This window comes from Harpia harpyja, chromosome 2 (genome assembly GCF_026419915.1).
Source record: "Harpia harpyja isolate bHarHar1 chromosome 2, bHarHar1 primary haplotype, whole genome shotgun sequence".
NCBI lineage: Eukaryota > Metazoa > Chordata > Aves > Accipitriformes > Accipitridae > Harpia > Harpia harpyja.
The window spans coordinates 60,771,703-60,789,235 of record NC_068941.1 but is presented as its reverse complement, the minus strand read 5'-3'; the positions used below and the strand labels follow the sequence as shown (position 1 = coordinate 60,789,235).

The 17,533-nt window shown below is 36.7% G+C and overlaps 1 protein-coding gene across 2 annotated transcripts in view; it reads left to right on the top strand.

Moving 5' to 3' along the window:
• SLAIN2 (SLAIN motif family member 2) overlaps positions 1-16,451 on the top strand; it is a 36,164-nt gene extending 19,713 nt beyond the window's left edge. Inside the window, exons 6-9 of one of the 2 annotated variants that reach the window (XM_052780117.1) lie at positions 2,289-2,426; positions 7,471-7,548; positions 11,939-12,257; positions 13,788-16,451. In XM_052780117.1, coding sequence (XP_052636077.1) covers positions 2,289-2,426; positions 7,471-7,548; positions 11,939-12,257; positions 13,788-13,854 — 602 coding nt within the window. In that variant the 3' untranslated portion in view covers positions 13,855-16,451. The remainder of the gene's footprint in view (positions 1-2,288; positions 2,427-7,470; positions 7,549-11,938; positions 12,258-13,787) is intronic. The other variant, XM_052780118.1, reaches the window with a different exon arrangement.
• Positions 16,452-17,533: the final 1,082 nt, after the last annotated feature.

Sequence of the window (17,533 nt, the reverse complement as noted above, 5' to 3'; positions counted from 1 at the left end):
GCTTAAGTTCTGCTGGGGAACCCTTACAGTTAGATGAGTTGACAGGCTTATATTTATTTTAGATGTTATCCAGTCACGCCGGGTGTAATTGAGTTTTGTGGTGACCAAGTTCTGTCTTTGGCAGGCAAATGCACTAAAACAAAGCAGAGCCCAAGGGAAACTATCATTCACCAGTAGGGTTAGGCCTTGCAGATGACAGAATAAAATGCAGGGAAAGTAACTGTGGTCATATAAGGGTAACATGGCAATTTATGCATGCTTGTAGCCTCTGAGATAGCTGAATGCTTGCTTCTGGCAGTGCAGGACTCTGAATTGTTTGAGCGTAAACATAGCCTTAAAAATATTAGTACTTGTCATGCACTTTTTTGATATTTTAGATAATCTCAAAGCTGTGCAAACTGCTGCGTAATAAAAAATAAAGCTTGCAGTAAACTTGACACATTTATACTATATTGGCATAGAACTAAATAATGCAATCCTGATATGATTTTGCTTCTTGAATGTACTTTTTCCTGGTAGCAGTCTGGCAGAAGCTCCTTTAACCCGGTTGAAATTTCATAAGCATATTCCCATTTTAACAACGGTAGTTATCTGGCAAATAAAATCTTAAATTCAGAAAGAATATACATTTAGATATTAAGAATTCACTTTTTTTTTTTTCATCTTTCAGGTAAGCTGGATGCAAAATGTCTGTAGTAGAGATGATGTAGAAATGCATTTTTAAACAGTTTATTTTCTGGGTGTTTTTTTATTGTTGGTGTGTCATCCCCGTCCTCCCCCCCCGCCCCCTCAATACAGCAAAGAGTTCTATGCCACTTACAGAATTTCATTGACTAAGAAATTTTAGAATTTTAATCAGGAAAATCAGCGTGCTAGGCTAGAGCTTTTGGGTAAGAGGGTCCTGCAAATGTAATTACCTATTTGAGAATATATTTGGAAGGGTTAGCTTAAGTCTCATCTAGTAATAGTGGTTTGGGGAAACTTTAGGTATATAGGAAAACATACAAAGTAAAAGCTAATCAATTATATTGTGACTTAGTTGAGAATTCCTTTCCCATTCTTTTCTGGGGTTTCAGGAAAGTCTTAATGTATGCTAGATGAGCTACAACAAAAATATCCCGTGAGAGGCAAGGTATCAAAAGCTGGTATCCCACATACCAGAGGGATCCAAATAGAGCGTGTGATCATGTGCTTCTGAAACACTTCCAAGGAATTGTCTTACAGTGGGGTTTGTGCAGTTGAATGTTGCTCGGATATTCAGAGTTGATACAGCAGCAGCCAAAAAAAGTTGTTTGGGATTTCTTTTTTTTTCTCTAGAATGGTTAGAGGGAAATTTGATTGATAGGGTTCCACAATGTACCAACTGCAGTGCAAAGCAATGTAAGCTACTAAGTGCAGAAAGTACACGTGTAGGAACATTCAGCCTATGAAGACTCTTACTTTTGTTTTCATCTTTAGTGCTTGTGCATGGTTAGCATACTTCTTTCCTGCATCCCTCTACAGAATCAGGTTGGCCATTCCTCCTGACAAGGCATCTGCAGTCTTCTATCAAAAGTATGTCATCAACCCAGCTCTGCATGGGTTGGAGATACAGAATGTCATTAGACTTGAGAAATATTTGATGGTGTCTTTTTGTATTCTGTGAGCAATGGTACAAATTTTAGAAGACCCTTGAAGAACCAGTATTAGCTGAATAGTCAAGTCATATGTGAAATGTGAAGCATAACTGGACACTTCAATAATTTTGAATGTTGTGTATGAAGAGTTTCTTTCCGAGTGGGTGGCTGTTATTTGTTGTATAATGTGCTGATATGGGACTGAGTAGTCCCAAAAATTGACTCAAAGAATAACTGTGTGTTTTTAATCTTCAGGCAAGCACTCTGTATTATAAATAAATTTCTAGGTAAAGACGTTGAAAACTGTGGAAAAACTGCAAATTAAGTTTGCCTATTCAATTTCCATAACAGTAGAACAAAACCCAGGGAATCATAATCCAGATATGTTTCAATTTCAAAACACACTATGCTTGACTTTTTTCACCACAGGCACATTCTGCTTTTTTCTATAGAAATATTTTTGTATGTGATAGATCTGAGAATAATACAGAACTTTAATTCAGGATAATGGGAGAACTGTAATGTAACAAAATACGCTTTTAAATTGCAATGTAGTTTTATATGGCTAACATTTTGTGTTACTTAGATTTGGGATTCAACTATGGGTTCATAACCTGAAGTTTGTCCAGCATCAGACTACATGTTGTGGTATCTTTGTATTATTTCGTACAGAAAAACTAAGGCGTAGTCTTCCAAACCTGTCCAGGACATCTAACATCCAAGCTGAGTCTGTGAAAAACAGCAGAAGTGACTCAAACTTCCAAGTGCCAAATGGAGGGATACCTCGCATTCAACCTCAAGCCTCAGCCAGTAAGTACCTTTAGTGACACTTCAGTGTATATTTCAGAATTAAGTGATGGTACTCAGCTGTCTTCCAGTTTCATGGCAAAGAGAAACGTTGCATGCCACACTAGAGATGCTAATCTTGATTTTTAATCATACCTGTGAATCTGCTTTTTTGGTACACAAAATCTGGTACTGATTATATTCAAAGAATGTCTGATCTCTTACTAAGGTATCATTCATAGTTTCTTAAAAGTATATGTAGAAGTACTATAAAGAGTATTAATACAGTAGTTAGACATTTCAGAAACTTTTCTGTGATTTACAGAAGTTATAATGCTCTGTACTGTTGAATTTTATTTTCAGACTACAAAAACTTATTAGGCTATGGAAATATGTACCTAGATGATGTTTATTGCTTTTTTTAACTAGTGAAACCTGATCTGAAAACATTCATGCAAGTTTAACCCTTGTTTGCAGTTTCTTTTCTTTTGTCACCTGGAAATTATATATTCAGTTGCAGATTTTATTTACTTTTTTTTTAAGTGTTGGTTACTACTTAGAAAAGGTTTGGATGAACCTGTGTCCCATGAAATAAATTAGCCCATTGCTGGACTAGTGGCCACTAGTTTGTCCAAAAGTGAACTGCTGATATGAGAATGCTGCTAATCTCACAAGTCTCTTGAAAATGGTGACCTTAAATAAGCCAAAGCAAATGCAACTTAAATATGCAGTGCTTCTTTATATATCAATATTGACAGTTCCTGTTTAAATGTTTCCTGACCATTTTATTTTAAAACAAGTTTCAGAATTTAATAATCTTGTGTGACATTTTCAAGGAAAGAACACATTATGAATATTATTATGTGTAGAGCTTTGAACTATAAAAGTTCTGTGATAAAAGTTCATCAGTAATTAAATATTTGACAGGGAATGTAAGATAATATTTGTGAATGAAACTTTTTTTTTTTACCTATTGAACAGGCATACTAGCATACCTGGTTGGCCTTGTTAACCGGTCCTTTCAAAACAGTGTGTTCATGCAAACAAATACAGTTAAATACAGAATAAGGAATACAGACTATGCCAAAGACTACAAGATTTCTATCTTTATAGTGGCTCAGACCAGTTATAAGGGTTGTGTGGACAGTGAGTCCCAGGTGTGTGATAAAGTAGCCAAAGAAGTTAGTGTGACCTTGTGATTGTTCATATAGGTTACCCCAGCATCCTTTCACCTTGCCCCCTTCTTCCACTATTCACAAACACTCAGAAGGTGGGATTTACAACTGAAAGGGCATGTGTGTAGTTCAAATGCAGGATTGTTATCTGTTAGGCAGGCTTATCAAACTATAATGCACTTGGAGCGGTTGGCCAGCAGGTCTCCAACTGTGTTATTTTTGTGATAGGAAGAATAATCAAAATTACCTGAAATAAAATGAAAGAAAAAGTATTTTTAGTAAAAATCTGTACAAATTTTATCTGGTGTTTTAAAATTGAGTGAACTGGGAAGCAAAGAGCACAGAGGGCGGCTTAGTTGGCTAGAAGGCTATTTCCAGTATTAAAAGTATATTCACAGTGAAACTTTATGGAAAGATCAGACAGCAGAAGTCTCAATATTCAATATTTAGTGAGTTACTTCATTGCAGGAACCAAAGTAGTGTGACTTATGTTTATACATATATAATTTTTTCAACTTGTGGGTGCACTAAGAATCACAGAAATCATTATGTAATCACCTAAATAATTAGGTAAATTTGCTTGCCTTTCATGGGAATCTTTCCCCAAATGTGAACCACTCTAGACCAACTTACATTTAAATGTAAGTTAAGTATCACTAATAAAGCCCAGACTTCTAGCTTTTACAGTTTCCCTGCTCTTACAGATGTTTGTCAGAGTCTTGCTATTGACAATCGTAAAACGGTTTGTGTATGAAGTCAATGAGTAAGTATCTTTGCTTAGTCTGGATTAAAAAATTCTCTGCAAAACTGTACATTGTATAAAAATGTCCAGAATTGTGTCCTTTTTATTGTATACTTTTTGTTTTATTGGTTTTATATTTTGTCACCTTGCACAAAGCACTGTTAAATTGCAGCAAATTTTTGTTTTCCCTTGGCAATGACTTCTGGGTCTTGCGATTGAAAGCTTCCTCATATACCTGCTAGTTTTGCATGAGCTTACCTTTGCAAGGATGCTGGCTTGCCACCCGAGGTCACTACTCTTCTCCTTGTCAAAGATCTGCTGTTCATAATTTACTTGCACATTTGCTGTGGCTGCAATACTGAACTTGCTATGGTTGCTGGCATTCAAAAATGAGTTAGGAATCCAGTAAGTTTCTGAAAAGACAATTCTTGTTATGGTTACGCAGGCAAATTGTATATGCTTGTTTAAGAGTAGAGAGGAGACACTTAAAATATGTTTAGAGGTACAACTGTAAAACATGAAAACATTTGGCATTATAAGTTTTAGCTGTAATGTGGTGAAAAATCCAAATTCTTTTTGAAAAGAGACTGAGTAAATTAAATAGCAGTTGTAACTTAGAATTTTCATTTACATCTGATTCTCCATGCTGTTGTGCAGAAAGTACTTTTTTATATGAAAGCTATTAAGTATTTCACCTTAAAACTGTAAGATGCTGTAATAGTTGTGTCCTCCAAGGAATAGGTATCTTAGACTTTGAAGTGTTAGAATGACAGGTAGTCTCTGTATTTGGGTCCTACACCACATAGATTGTGCAAAGCTGTAGAACTTCTAGGGTGGCTTCCACATAGGAGCTACACGCTTTCTAGTGGATTGTGTGTGATACTTTTGTGCTTACCTGGCACTATTAGCACATGGATGTCAAATCTTCAAGCAGAGTTAAATATAATACTTTTTCAAAGAACTAAGCTGTAGATTGTTCAAGCTATCAGTAAAATAACTAGTCTGCTTGCTAAAATCCAGCTCCTTGGAATGTTCAGAGTAAAAGAAGGGAGTGTATGTTTTGAGGAAACCATTCCAGTATTCCAGTTCAGTTAATGAGAAGTAAACATAACTACATGTACTCAGCGTGCACCATTTGTGACAGGTAGTGTAATAGCATATGGAGCACTTCAAGAGCAGCAAATAGTGTGGGTAAGCATGCATTCCACGCTTATCTCAAACTGCATGTTTTCTCAGCATTGCTCAAGTTGCACTGCCTGAAGTTCTTTTCAGTGATTCAGTGCATAGAATTGTTTAACTATTGAGTCTACTTCCTGGAGTCTCCATTGAGAAGGAAGGAATTAGATATGTGTATTTTAAATCCTTTCCATATCATCCCACATCTCTGACTTGCAAGTAGTGTAAATAATGATGGGGGAAGAAACTTAGTGCCATGTGCAGCAGCATATTTAACTGAATGAATTAGGGCAAACTAAATTCAAGACCATAAATATGAAGGACGAAGCTGTTTTTCATTTTGTGTGGTGTAACAAAAACACTGATTCAGTAAAAAATGGTATAATGGAATACTTGTGGACAGAAACACTCTGGCCAGTGGTCTGCCTCACTAAATTCCTAGGAATTGTGCTCATTTTTAAACATCTTACTGTGCTTAATTGGCCGTTCGTGGGTATGCCTTAAAAGTTTATAGCAAGACCATGTGCCAGAAGTTGAATAGGAATTGCATATTGCTATATGGTTTTTTGCATTAGATTCTAGTTGGTAGAAGGAACAGGTTTTTTATTCTTAATAACCAGAGACAGCATTTTATCATGTTTATAAACACTTTAATTCCTTTTTGCTGTTTGTTGAAAATGACAGGTTTTAGTTAGTTATTAAGACTAAAATGAATAGATGACCTAGTCACATTTTCAGAATGAAGGTAAAACACATGATGAACTACTTTTGTAGTTCACAAAATACTGTGAATTTTGCACTGACTGAAGGATAGGAAAGGTGATGGCAGTTACTATATGCTGTCAAGTTTAGAAAAGGATTAACTAATATTATTAGGATTCTAATTGTTCTTCCCCTACCTTCTTCATAGTGATATCTACCAATTGGTGATAGGATTACTGAGCTTCCTTACTCAGGGTCAGGATCTTTATGCACAGCTGTTCCCCCATCTTTCTTCCTTCTCACTATGGAACTAAGCCTTGCTAGTGCAGTCAGTTTTATGCTGTTATAAAACTCCATACACTGAGGTGAGCAGAGATGTTTATTCATACATTATCATTTTAAGAAGCCTTTGTGTAGGCAAAGCTTTATTTCATTGACTACTTTCCTCCTACCCCCATTAAATACGCTGTGGTGAAAATATGCTGAGTTGATGCGTTCCTTCTGGCAATAGGTAATTCTCTCCTTGCCAAGATTCTGCAGCTCTTGGAATGTTGGCTTCTCTCTCGGTCACTGGTGGGTAGTGAGGTCATTTCAAGGCAGTATCAGCCCTTGAACATTACTAGAAAAAAGGCAGGACATAGGAGCAATAAAAACCAATTTCTCTCATGCTGTCTACATGCTGGCAGCTGATAATTCTCAGTGTTACATCTTCGAGACCTCTTGCATACTCTTTTCACGAGAAAAAACCTAGACATCTCTCAAAATGGCTTATGTTTGCATAACTGAAAAATACAATTTGTTTATTTGATGATCGCGTTTAGACAAAGATTTATGCCTTTGTATAGTGTTAGAATATTTTTTTGAAAACTTTGAAAAGTTTAGTCTTGCTAGGTCAAATATGACAGTTTAATTTTCATCTCTGTATCTAATCTTGTACTTGTATTGCTGTAGCATGTTTGCTAGGTGGCTTGTTCTCCCTTTGGTGTATTAATTTTTTTTGCCTTTCTGGGCGCTTTGCCCTGCAAGAAGCTTTTTACTCTTACAGAATCTGCGCATTTTGCACTGCAAAATTTCTGACACGCTCCTCTGTAACTCTTTGCCATTAAGAGCAAGCACCATTTAAAAAACTCCACCACTTCGAGAGTCATAACAGCTTTTTGAGTGTCTTACTCTCTTCCTTGATGCTTCACAAGTGGATGCAATTCTGAAATTCCCAGTAAATTTAGTTTTCTTATCTTCTTAGACAAATATAACACTTCTTGTCTTTCAACAGCTCTGCAAAGGCAGAAAAATTTGCCTCGTGCTGCCTTCAAAACCAAACAGTTTCTTCAAACTCCATCTACAAAAGGAGGTAATTAACTTACAACCTCTTATCAAGCTCCAGCAAATCTCAGATAATTGTTCACCTGCATTAAATCTCACATATTCTAGACTAATAAAATGGCTGTTGCATGTCGAGATTAACCAAGTGGTCCCTGATGTATGAAAGTTAACTTTTTGGTCTAAACATTAAAAACACAACCCTGCATTATATAGGAGAAAAAGTATTAAATTGGATTTTGAGATAAAATCCAAGGATTGGTGACTTCTAGTGTTAATGAGGAAATCTGGATTAGAAAAGTAGGCTCCTGAATCCATATTCGTTAGGGCTACATTTGGATAGGAATTTTTTGAATTGTAAAATACCATTTTTAAAACAAAAGTTGTAAAAATTGTTCTTTTTTTGATTGTGCAAAAATATGGCAGGCAAGTGAAAATAGCATCCTTTGTGCTGGAAACAAAAGCTAACGAGTTTATCCTTGAAAAGATGAGCACAGTATGTCAACTTGTTTTGCGCGTACATGCGCGCATGCTTGCGCTTTCTCTTTTCCTCTCAAAACTGGAAGATTAACCCAACATACAGTAATTTAGATTTGTATTTTTTTCTCAAGGAATTAGAGACTATTGTGTGTAATATTCCAGTTTGCTAATGGCTGAAGTTGGCTTCTTTTTGAGGAGAAAATGAAATATATTGAGTCTCTAATCCAATTAGACAAGTTTTAACTGGTTTTTAATTAATTCTGGCAGCCTTATATGTGACACTGTCTCAATTTCACTACTAAGACAAAACTAGTTCATGATTTTGGTTTTAAGCATAATGGGTCCTGTTGTCTATTACAGTCTAAAAGATCTCATTTTAAAGATCATATTTCACTTGAGACCAATTCATAAGCTCTATATATGCTGGAATCCTTTAAGGATTGTAAAAGTCCTTCGTGCAGGTGCTGAGGGTGGCTGACAAAATGCATGCATTTCTCTCAGCAGTTTAACAATGCTAAACTTCTTTGAGTCTACTTCATTCTATGCAGAAAGTTTTAGCAAAGTATAATGACTTTGAAACAGATTCACATGGCTTAATAGGTCTCTAACAGTCTCAATGTTCTGCTTTGGCATAAGACCACCATCTCAATTCCTCTGCAAAGCTTTCAGTGCTGTCTTTCCAGTTGGCCATGCCTTCACCTTCATCTGGATGTCTGGAACGCTTATTAGGTTGATGGCCTAGTCTGGAGCTGTGGAAATGTACAGAAAATTAACTTCTCTTTGAGTTTACATTATTTGTAAAGTTTTATTAAACCTTAGAGAATGAGGAACAGAGCATGTTGCACCGCCAGTTACGTATTCCAGTTTATAGTTGCTGTCATTCCTCACTGCAAATGAGGACCCAACATGTCCTTTTCAGTTATTTGCTATTTTATAGTCCTTGATCTGTTGATTTTCTTGCTTCTGATCTGAGATTCTCACAAGTATAGATGCATTATGCAGTAATGAAACAAGTCTGAATCTACCTTCTTTTAGATTAAAACCATTACCCCTTGTCCTGTTGCTACAGGCCCTGCTAAAAAGTCTGTCCCCATCTTTCTTATAAGCCCCCTTTAGCTAGTGGAAGACTGCAATAAGGCTTCTCTGGAGCCTTGTCTTCTCCAGGCTGAACAACCCCAACTCTCTCAGCCTTTCCTCACAGGAGAGGGGTTCCATCCCCCTGATCATTTTTGTGGCCCTCCTCTGGACCTGCTTCAACAGGTCCACGTCTTTCCTGTACTGAGGTGGCAGAACAGTTTATCAATTCCCATTGTTTAGCCTCATCTGTTCTTTTGTATCGGTCTTAATCATCTCATCACGATTGTTATGATTTAACTGTGTTAGAATTGATTCTGGTTTCAAGTCGGCATGCAGCAGCTGGTCTTGGGGTGCAAGCCAGGTAAGGTGGTAGCTTCACAGCATTCTACTTGGTCAGGTGGGGACCTCTTGCCCCCTGCCCACAATCCAGGACAGAATCTAGAGAGGGTGGGAAATCTAAATGTCGTGACGGTACAGTGCCATTTATTTTTATTGTTACCAGATGTTTTAATTGTAGTTGGTTCTAGTTGTTTAGTTTCTAAGGAGATAGAGTTGTGTAAAGTTGTTAAGCACTACCCTTACATGTTTACATGTTTTTATTTAACATGGATCAGCTCAATACTGCACATAGGTATACAATTATCAAATAGCCTTTGACTAAGGCAGTACCTCACTCTTTGTGATCCTGTCTTACAAATAGGCCAAACTGAGTTTTATTAAATATCCAAAACTGGTCTAAGACAAAATTCTTTATATGTAGAGCAGAATTACTAGGCAATTTGCCAGAGATCGCATCATGTGGACTGCTTTGGAGATTGCAGCGCATTGGAAGACAATTCATTCCTTTATGTACAAGAATGAATACAGCTCTCAGCAATGTCTGCAATGCTGTGCTGACAGGAAACATTTTATGAATTGACAGCTCAAGTTGGAAGCGTGGTAAAATATGGTCAACAGAAAACTGGAGAGAATGGAGAGGACTAATATACTGGATGCTTACTTTCACTGGGAATGTGACAAGCTTTCTTCACTTACAGCTTTTCATTGCTTATATTCTGTACCTAAAAACCTTTTCCCCCATTGTGCCTATAAGAGGCCCAAAGCTGTATTCAGTTTTTATACACTGGCATTGCTCTGTTGGTCAGTTGCTAACATGATGCTGTATCTGTGTTCCAAGCAAGTGTTGTAATGAGAAGTTTAGTGATAAAAGCTCCCTACGTTTACACTGTAGAATCACTTGGAAATTCTGCAGAGTTGATTGAACCAATGTTACAGGCAATGTCACATTTTAAAAACTTCTAGTATGTAATCTTAGTCCTGGGAGCACTTTGCTGCTCTTTTTGTCCAGTCATTCTGCTGTTAATGCTTTCCTTAATCCATCCTCTGGCTTGACACCAAGGTTTTTATTTATTCTCCTTGCTGCTTACCAGCTGTCATGTATTGTTGACATCTCTGCCACCTTTTTTGTCAGCTTTTCCCATGAGCGGCTTCATGCTGTGTTTGATATCGCTATTGGTGGAAAGGCCCTCTTGGATAATCCAGAAAGGAATCAAATCCAATTCACATCTGTAATGAGGCACATACTAATCTTCCTAGACATCCCCTATAAGAAATGGCTTCAAAATACAACCTGAAAACTACCACTTCCTCTGTACCCCATTTAGGATGCCACATTCCTGTCATTACTTGTGTCTTCTCTCACTCCTCATGTTCTTAGTGGATCTACCTTGTAAAATGATAATAAAAGCTATGTGAAGGACCATCTTCTTTATGTACAACATCTGTCAAAGAAGATGCAACTTTGGTCTCTGTGTTAAAAAAAAAAAAAAAGTTTATTTAGTGGAGGAAAGAATAGTTCATGCAAACTCACTAAATGTAAACGTAATTTTGTTTTACTTTCCTGATTGGATTGTCCTATGTCGACTGTTACTGACCCACCCTAATCACTTGGAAAAGCTGGTGAAATTCCATTTCAGTATTAAGATGATAGATTAGTGTAAGTATTCTGTTTAGTGATACATTATGCATAATTTGAAAATGTTTCTCATGTGAAGAATTGTGTTTAAGGTTTTGCATTATCAAAGAACTGTTGAATATTCTGGCTTATTAACCTTTCCCAGAAAGGACTTGATAAAGACCTTGCATAATAACTCAGATACAAAGTATTTGAATATAGATATAAGTGATGCTGATAACTTAGATAATGTTTGCAAGAAGAGGAAGGCTATAAATTGTTATAGTTGTCTGGTTTAAGTTTCAGAGCAGCACCTTAATGTCTTTGGTGTTGGGCATTGGCTGACCTTATTTTTTTTTTTTTTTCCCCCCATCAGCCAATAAATCTGCAACATGACTATGTCTTTAGGTGAATGCTAATTCAGTGGATCTGGTTAAAAAGAACCGCATAAAAGAAACACTAAGATGCTCTGCACCCAGAATTTCATCATTGAAAGCTAATACACACGTTGAATCTGTATTGCGCTAGAATACTGTATTCTTCACCATGTTCTTTCAGGGATGGGAATTAGGTTCACATGTTTCTGAAGCAGTTATATTTCTTCTTAAAAAATATGTTCTCCTCTATTTCTTTTGACCTGACTGATATAACAGTTAGAGCCTTACTAGTATTACTTATAAATCCAGATAAATAAATATTTGTAGTAAGCAAATGGGGCATGAGAGTTATGGTATCAAAAACACATGACAAAAAGGACATCTGAATTCCTGTTTCTCATTGCTGCTTGATTGGCTGTATTCCATTATACATTCCATAGTGTTTGAATATTCACATAAAGTAATTTCCTGGTTTTAATTTCAGTTATACCATAACTTAAGCTTGAAAGTAACTTCTGCATTTTATTTTCCAGTACCTTCTTCAAGTAAATTCCGCTCACCTGCAGCACCGTCTCCCCTAGCTCTCCGACAACCAGTGAAAGCATTTAGTAACCATGGACCTGGTTCAATTGCTTCTCCAGAAGCCACACAGCTGACACACAGTAGTTCTTCACCAGGGCCTCTTGCAGCCCAGAGTCCAGGCTTGCCAAGCCCTGCCAGCAGTATTAACAGTACTACTCTTACCAGACCAGCAGGGACAGCAGGGATGAGGAGTGGTTTGCCCAGACCCAGTGCCCCTTCTACAGGGGGCATCCCAGTGCCTCGTAGCAAACTTGCACAGCCTGTTCGCAGGTGAGTATGTGACAGGCAGTCTTAGTTTGAAGTTTTCATAATGAATTTTGAACATTGTGTGTTTGTGCTGCTCCTTCTTACAGTTCTTGTTTTGATCTAAAGGTCTTTAGAACAGAAATGGAGATCTCCATGTGAAGTATTTGCCTATGTTTCCAAAATAGTTTTGAAGCAAAACTGAGAGAAAAAGATTCTTGAATTAGAGAGCACAGGTGAAGGAGTGAAAATGAAATGAATAATGAAAGCTACTGAACTAAGTAAATAAAGTGTTTTAGTCTGGGCTGAGAAGGCAATAAGAATTTGTCTGCATGTCGTAAAAAGTTAGCAAAATGTAGCTGGCAAGTGAAAAGTCATTTGTACCACTGAGTGACACATTCTGAAGTAGGAACTATTTTCCTCTTGTAATCCATAAGTCAAGCAGTGGTACCACAGTGAGAACAGTTTCTCTCCTTGGGCAACTAGAAACTTTAGGAAGGAAGACACATGGGGACAGAGGAGGCATCCGTAGCATTTGCTAAACTTAACGTAAAAATCAATGCAGTTAACCCACAGGACAAAACAGAATTTTCAGTTTAAACATAACCTCTGTGCTAGCACCCAGCTGTAGAAGTTGCTTAATGTCAGAGTGTTTTGGAAAACAACCACAAGAGAGACTGAGTATTAACTGGAAAGGCTACATGGACAGTTTGTCTTCAGGAGAATTAGAGGGAAGTGATACATAATTTAAAATATGTGCTCATAATGCCATGCTGATGTGGATTTTCACTGAAGGTGTTAAGTGGAAGCCAGCTGACATAAAGAAGCAGACATCGATGAGAAATATTAAGAATCTCCTTAAACAGAAAGGATAAAGAGTTGGTCTCCAGTACTGTAAAAAAAGATAAACCAGCTGTAAATAGCAAAGTGGGAGTTCTGTTCTGCAGTGAGTGCTGGGCAGGGGAGTGACAAGTGACTTGTCACAGTATTGACTGTTTTGCAGTCCAAGTGTGCACTGTCAGCAGTATGAAACTTTGTGTAATAAAAAGCAGTTGTTTTTGACAGGAAGTTCTTAATAGTAGTGAAGTGTGGTTGTCCAAATCACAACTTACCTTATAGAAAAGTGTTTCACCTATTAAACTTAGAGAGCTTTTTCTTGTATCTGTACACAAGGCAATAATGAAGTATCTATGAATGTCAAGATTTTGATGTAAGCAAAATGTAATACTCTAAACAAGGATTTTCCTGTTTAGACATCACTGAAAAAAATGGCCTGTTTTTAGATGGTGGCAGATTAAGTTTGTATTCTCACAGAGTATAATAGTAAAAAGTTTTCTATTTATGCAGATATTTTTCTGACATGGTAGCTGCCAAGGCACAACACATAGAACCTGAAACTGAAAATACTTCGGGGTTTATCTTAAACTGTATTGCTGAGAAGTAAATGAGTGAAGTGTATATTTGAATTATTTTTAAAATGTTTAAATTCTTATGTATTGTAGATGGAGACTTTGGCAGTTATGTATGAAACTGAAAAATAATCTCATTTTATTTTAGATCATTACCCACTCCCAAAACCTATGGCAACGTGAAAGATGAGAGTTGGAAAGATGGCTGCTACTGAACTGCAAAGTTTAATGCAAAGTTCCAGTGCTCATGGATGCTTCCTCACCAGGCTAAAGGACAGCTTGATTATACAAACTGTTCAGATATGACTTTTGGGATTTGTGAAAATTCCAGATTTCTCTGTCTCTAGTTAGCACAAACTGACAGAGATTATAAAGCAGCACTTTACTGACATCTAACATCAGATGTTTGGTGGTCATACAATCACTTCTACATTAAATTGCTATCAGTTCTGGGGGGGGTTTCTTGCTTGCTTAAAACGTATCAATATGAGCATTTATGACAGTGGCCAATGTCTGGGCAAAAACCTAACAAATGCCAAAGAAATGCCCATCTTGAAAAACAGCAAGTATAACAGTCAACTTGCATTGTCCAAAACTTCATTTTCAGACTGTTTTAATTCAGCAAAAAGATTGGTGAATATGTACTATTGAAACAAGGCAACGTTAATCAGAGCTAATATTCTGATTGCAGACTGCTACAGTGCTAGTGAAACATTGCTTTTAACAATTGTATGAGATTCTCATTGGGGAAAGTGGTACGTACATCCTTCAGAAAGAATCAGAATTTACTCTGGAGGATTAGGCAGAACAGTAAGTAGTAGCCATGGCTTTTATTAACATTAAAGGTTTGAATGTAGCAGACACAAATGCAACAGTATAGATTGCATCTTTCCTATGTTGATTTATCAGCTTTACATGCTCTTATATGTTTGATTGCCAAAAGGGCTTAGTATCAGTTGTACAATCTTTCTAACCTTAAAGTTCCTGGCTCAGGAAAGATGGCCTTTGCTATTGTAGCCACATTTTTAACACATGGCTCACTGTTTGGGGAAAACTTTTTTTTTATAGCAGGTTTCCTTACAAAGGAAAGAGCAAGTTGTAATGTTAATTTGTTCTAATACCATACCATTATGCTTGCAGCCTAGAGCAACTGTAAATGCTGATAGTTAAGGAGAAGGAAACACAACTATGCACTTGTAACATAAAAATTTTAAGGTAATGAGTTGACTCTTGATGCCAAATGATATTCATTTAGGTGATGTTCCATGGTATGAGGGAGTTTTCTGTATCCTATTTTTTTACTTTCATCCATTTCTTAAATTGGTTTATTTTAAATTGTAAATATTTTTACAGAAGATATTGCCCATGTAAGTGTGTTTAAATATGTACTTTGCCTTACATATGTGTATCTTACTGGTAACAGAGTATGAAACCTGCTATGTCTGTTTACAAGCTATTAAATTCCTCTGGTGGCTCTGACTTATTCTAACACATTTGCTCAGAACAACTCACTCATATATTTAGCATTTGAACCATTGTTTTCTGTTTTGGAAGACATCATACAAACATTTGTAACTAAAGTTGTATTGGGTGGAATAGTTAAATGGAAGGGATTTTGTTTGAAGCTTTTTTGGTATTTTGGATGTACAGTTGATGAAGTAAGAGAATGTGAATGGTATATCCTTTGTGCAATGACTGACAAACACTACAAGTTGGATTGGATGGTAGGTAGCCTTCAACCCCGTTAGTATCTGAGTTTGGAACTGCTGGTGTATTTTGACTCCCACCACTAAGAGGATAACTAACCCTGAAATTCTAGCACTTGAATTTTAGGCCAGCATTAACATATTCCTGGATGAAAAGCCATGCAAATACTACTTCACTTGGAAGAAGCCAAATAGGAAGGAGTGGAGACTAATTTGCAGCTCTAATGACTCAAGCAGACTTTGGGTTGATGAATGACTTCACACTCCAGACCAAGATCTGTGCTGAGACTTTGAAGTCAGGGTATCAAATATACTGTAATTCAGTAAGATTTCAGCAGGGGTAAAGAAACTACCTTGCACCAGTAGACCAGTACATACCACTAATCTAGCCTTGTGTCATTCACTGGCACAGATAATGGATGTCAATATCTCATATCGCTATTAAGCAGAAGAGAGGACAAGATCAAATGCGCATATTCTCACTAAAGCCCGAATTTTAACATTTCAGCATTTTACAAAGCAATGCTGCAGTCTTCATTGAAAAAAGGTGAATTTTAATTGGTGGATTTTATCAAACGCTTGACTTTTAAATTTTGAAAGTCAGTTTAGATGACGATATTGGGGGTTTTACCATGGCTGCATCAAACTGTTGTGTATGTTTCCTTAAGTTAAGTAATTCATCACTTGGGTAAGTTCAGCTTAGTTTTATAAGGATTCTTTTCTCTGCTGTTCTCCCCTGAAATACAGCAAATGACTTCCTGAAAAGACAGACTGTCTGTTTACTAGAAAGCCTTTGTGCATTACCAGTTTATTGATATCAGGAAATCACGGGGCTCTGTGTTTAGAGATTTACTGCAGAAGTGTGGAAATATGGATTTGATAAACTAGTGCCTATGATTTACTTAACTTATGTTTGATAGAGTAGTAAGGGTTTTATGAATGTGGATTACTTTTTGTGCCAACAGCTCGGAATTATTGTATGTGTGTAGGCAGAAGGACTTGTTCTGCTTCCAAAGTTATTTAATTTTTTTGTGTTTGAATGTTTTTGTAAGTGTTAAAAGTGTAAAAAAAAAAATATATATATAAAATATTCTTACCACAAAATACTTCCTGGATCATTATTTTTATAACAAATTGTTTTTAAAAGCTTTTAGAAATTTAAAGGGTATTGGTTTAGGGCTTTTTTGGTTGGGTGGGTGGTTTTTCAAGAACCGTATTCACTTTGCCAGAAGTTACCAACATCAGCTTCTGCCCCCTGTAATTCATGAACTGAGTACAATGCTGTATTTGGGTGAAAACTGTGATTTCATTGACAGACTGAGGTAGACTTGTGTTGTGCCTCTGCTCTAGAAGGACAATGTGTAATTCAGAGTTATGTGAAAAACTGTATTCTGGATTTTCATCCAGAGTGATTTGTTTGTGCAATTCTAAGTACAGAAGCTGCTGTTCTATGTTTACAGGATTTGTGCTCACTTCAAACCACCACACAAAACAAATTTTTCATTTTGAAAATTCTGGAATTTATGCAGAAAATTGAGCAATGTAAAAGTGTACCTAGTAAGCCTTCTTTGAATTGTTAAGTATGCGTTTTGTCTAGCTCATATATGAATGCCTCTATCTTTTGGCTCACATACAAGCAAGAAGCTTGTTTTGAACTTGGTAGCTTTCTGTAATCTGCATTTTGCTACAAAGCAACATATCCAATACTAGTGTGAATGCGATCTTTTTCTTACTTTGGTAAATAAAGTTAAGCTGGATTTACTTCTATTTGGTGGCCACGTAATAAAATTTAACCCGTGAGGCTCGCTATTAATTGTTTATCCCAGCATAGTCCCCTATTTTGTAATAAAGCTAGATGTTTCCCCCTAGTTAGCTGACCTACTTATGTGGAGCTGGCTTCACACCTACTGCTTCTAAAATGTGATCCACTACCCCTCCTTTCATTGCTTTTTAGTTCTGCAGTCAAGTACTGTTTGCCCCACACCCCTTCAGGAAAATAGAGCAGTGTCAAAATCACAGGCAATTAATAGCCTTTTGTGCTTCTCTTTTAGTGGGTTTCTGTAACAAACTCTTTTTTTATTAAAGTATTGTTTATAATTAGCATCATCATATTGCAAGACTCAAGATAGAAAATATTGTTTCTACAGTTCTCTTGAGTGAAGGTATGACAGCTCCTTTGGTTTTGGTA